Here is a 3,809-nt window from a genome sequence, read left to right on the forward strand (position 1 = left end):
TTGTTATTTTACGTATACCAATTGAAAAACGACATGCAACTAAGAGAAAACGTTGCAAGAAACTGCAAGTGCATTTAATCATTTATCGATATTTTACACTCAATGTTAGTACGATACAAACTAAGTTACATAATCGATCATAACGTTCACGCAGAAGCTACGTTACAGCTAAATAGATAACAACCCATCATGTGAGAAACCAGTTGTGGGTGTGAAAGTGGACAACAATATCAAAGGCCAAATTTCGTGCATTAGTAAACAAGGCAAGAAGTTATTTTGTGAGATTATATATGTTCACATATTCATGTGAACAAATTGATACATATAAAATCAGATGAAAAAATTATTTTGAAAAAAAAGGTATAATTTGAGACCATAATTTCCCCAATTAGATTGACACAATTAACCAACATAAACTTGTGAGCGGACCAAAATAGTAGTCGTACATTGTTGGCAAATAGGTGTTAAAAGATAATTTATATAACAATCATGCACCTTAATTTAACAAAGCCTTTTTCAACAATGTACGACTAAGGCTTATAGATATCCAGTAGGCCAAACTTAGACAACAATCGATGGACAATTTTAGGATGCAATATGTTTTGGTGAAAAATATCTATAATTTGATCAAATGTTGATATATAAATAGTTTGATCAAATCTACTTGAAACTTTCCCTTTAAAACATGATAATCAATGTCTAAATACCTTGTCTTTTCATAAAATAATGTATTTAAAATAAGAGTTTTGCTAACCAGTGATCCCTTCAGGGCAATCCATTTTGTTGTTGATTCGACGGAGGTGGTGTCCTAGGTTGTTGAGCTTTAGACTTGAAGTATGTCGGTTGTGGGTACTGATTAGGATTTACTGTAGCCACCTAAGAATTGTAAGGCATCTGGGAATACCCATCAGTAGTAACAACATTGGCGTCACCTTTTTTTGAATTATTGTTGTTAGGATACTTTTTGTTGTTGTGTTGACCAGAAGATGGTTTTCCGATCTTACCGCTTTTCAACTCATTCTTGATTCTCTCCCCAATTATCACCAAATCAGTAAAACTTGTTGATACTGACCCTATCATATTTTTGTAGTATGGGCCTTGTAAAATGCCCATGAACATATCCACTAGTTCACTCTCCAAGAATGGAGGTGGCACACAGGAGGCTAGTTCCCTCCATCTTTGGGCATACTCCTTAAATGATTTGTTCGCCTTTTGTGACAGATTATGCAATTGCATGCAATTGGGAGCCATGTCCAAGTTATACTTGTATTTCCTCAGGAAGGAACTAGCTAGATCCTCCCATGTCTTGATATGGCTTCTCTCTAACTGCATGTACCAATCTAGAGATGCCCCACTTAGACTGTCCTGGAAAGTATGCATTATTAGTTTCTCATTTGCTGCGTAGGCAACCATCTTCCTGACAAACATCCTGAGATGGTTCTTAGGGAAACTGACATCCTTGTATTTCTCAAATTTAGGAGTTTTAAACTTTTGAGGTATAACCACATTCGGTACCAAGCACATCCCCATAACATCAACTCTAAAGATATTGAACCCTTCAACGACCTTCAACCTTTCTTCTAAGATTTTATAGTTATCCTTAACTCTCATTTCCCCAATAGTGGAAATAGGGTGAGCAACTTATTTACTTTCTTGGACCATACCCCCTATGATCTTCATCCTCATATTGTTGGCTCAGATCCACGTAGTTGTCTTGTGGAACTGGTATTTATATGGGACGAGATGCCCCACTATGAATAATGGTTGGGATAGACCTCTCAGGATGAGGGGTGCTATTCTTATATTCACCCTCTTGGATTTATAATGAATCCTTAAAGAGGGTTACCATCCACTAGTGGAGGGTTAGATATGGAAGCAACCTTCCTTTTGTCAGCCTCATCCTCTCTTGCCATCATGTTAGTGGTTGCGCACGTGAGTTGATCGATCTTATCTTTCATCCCTTCCACATTTCCTTTTACTGAGTCCATATCCTCCCTGAGAGAAACTTGGTTTTGTTCGAGTTATTCCATGGTCTTCTTTTGACGAGCCCGAGTTTGGTAAGGCGCTCGGAGAGTCAAATTATCTTGAGCAATGATTATACGAGAATAGGGGAGAAAAAATGATTTTCGTTTCCTTTTTTATCCATGTACTTGTATGAACGAATGTATGAGTATGCAACAATTATTTTTTAGAGGAATTTTAACCATTCATCAATTATAAGCAAGATAAAGATAATAGAAATTCTAAGTACTTTATCCATTCAATGATTCAAAATAAAAGGGTAACAAGAAAACCCAACAATTCTTCACAACTTATAAAAAGGGAAAGACACCAAATTGAAAACCCATTATAAATAAGACCTTTTATCATCGTTCCTTAATCCTAGTCCTAAATTCCTCCACCATGTAACGACATATCTTGAGAAAGTCAGAGATTTCTTTTTGAGGTTTGAAGATATTCTGCCATGAACTCAGCTTCTTTCAGACTTCGGGGAATTTCCTCAATCAGGTCATTAGATGACATTACCAACTTTAGATATTTCTCCCTATAGTATCTGACTTCTTCTTAAAGTTTTACCATAATTTCCTTGTCTTCCTCAAGAGAATCCACAATTTCTTGATTATGACCTTCTATATAAATGCACCAATTCCTCATTTCCTCATATGCTTCTTCTAAGAGATGCATTTGTCTCTTGAAACTCGCAGCTTCTTCGTATGGTTAACTCCATTTTAAAGGACGGAAGGCAAGGAGATCTTCAATAGCTCTTCTCCTCAGTATTGAGTCCATGGTTTTCCTTCGGGCTTCATAGAAAGCATTAACCAAGCTTTGGACTTCAACTTCCAATTCTTGCATGCGAGCTTTATACTCATCCTTTGCTTCCTTCTGAATTCTAGTTGATTTTAGCCAAGTATCCTTCCACTCATCCCTTTGGTGCCAACCTCGGCCCAATTCCTCTTTGTGTGCACTAAGGCTTGAGATAACAACCCTGAGGTCAACATAGTCTTGTTCTTTCTTTTCCTCTTCCAATCTGGTCATTTCCTCACTCTTTTTGAGTTATTCTAAAGCTGCATTGAGGTCTTGATAACACCATATTATACTGTTATTTTGACTCGTTTCATACATGATTTATTATTATTTTACCTCTATTTTCATTGTTATGTGGGTGCTTTGTCTATATTTCAGGTATTTAACCATAAAGGGGCCATGTGCGAAGAAAGGGAGCAATTCGGATGCAAAACGATGAAAAAAATGGAAATTTGCACTCAAGGCGACCAACATGGAATTCACCATAGAGGTATCCACTAGGAGAATGACATGTCCCATGTTTCAACGATCGAGATACTTGGTCATGCCCACGTTACGAAGATGGCGTTCGCTATCCTTTGTTTTTGCGCTGCAGTTGGAAAAGGGCATTACTTGGTCTTCCACTTTTCCCATGTTTCCCTATTATTTCTCCCACGAATTGAGAAGGTTTGACATATCATTTTAGGGCTTAGAATTATTATAAATAGTCATTTTACTTTGCTTTTTAGGGTATCTAAGCTTAGCACCAACTTAAGCCATAAATTCAGTATCATTAGAGCTTTAACTCCTTACATCAAAGGGTTATCCCATTTTGTTAGTGTATCAAACTTGAAGCACTTTTATTTTGAGATTATTTATCTTCCCACATTTACATTCCGTCGAAGTTTATTTCCGTCTACCCGCATCGTATCAGATTCAAGTCTCTGATTGGAGCAGGTTCTTATTTTATTCAGCTTTATTTACTCTTTAACTGTCTTGTCTATTTAGTTTCCTTGCTTTATTTT

At 36.7% G+C, this 3,809-nt stretch overlaps 1 protein-coding gene across 1 annotated transcript; it reads right to left on the reverse strand.

Annotated features, from left to right (window-relative positions):
• Positions 1-876: 876 nt before the first annotated feature.
• On the reverse strand, positions 877-1,611 carry LOC127130672 (uncharacterized). Its single transcript, XM_051059641.1, has one exon. It carries the CDS (start codon positions 1,609-1,611, stop codon positions 877-879), a length of 735 nt encoding a protein of 244 aa, XP_050915598.1.
• Positions 1,612-3,809: the final 2,198 nt, after the last annotated feature.

The sequence above is a fragment of the Lathyrus oleraceus genome, chromosome 3 (assembly GCF_024323335.1).
Source record: "Lathyrus oleraceus cultivar Zhongwan6 chromosome 3, CAAS_Psat_ZW6_1.0, whole genome shotgun sequence".
NCBI lineage: Eukaryota > Viridiplantae > Streptophyta > Magnoliopsida > Fabales > Fabaceae > Lathyrus > Lathyrus oleraceus.

What these genes read in the sequence shown, in the direction of transcription:
- LOC127130672 (XM_051059641.1), bottom strand. Translation starts at nt 1,611, where the DNA reads ATGAGAGTTAAGGATAACTATAAAATCTTAGAAGAAAGGTTGAAGGTC.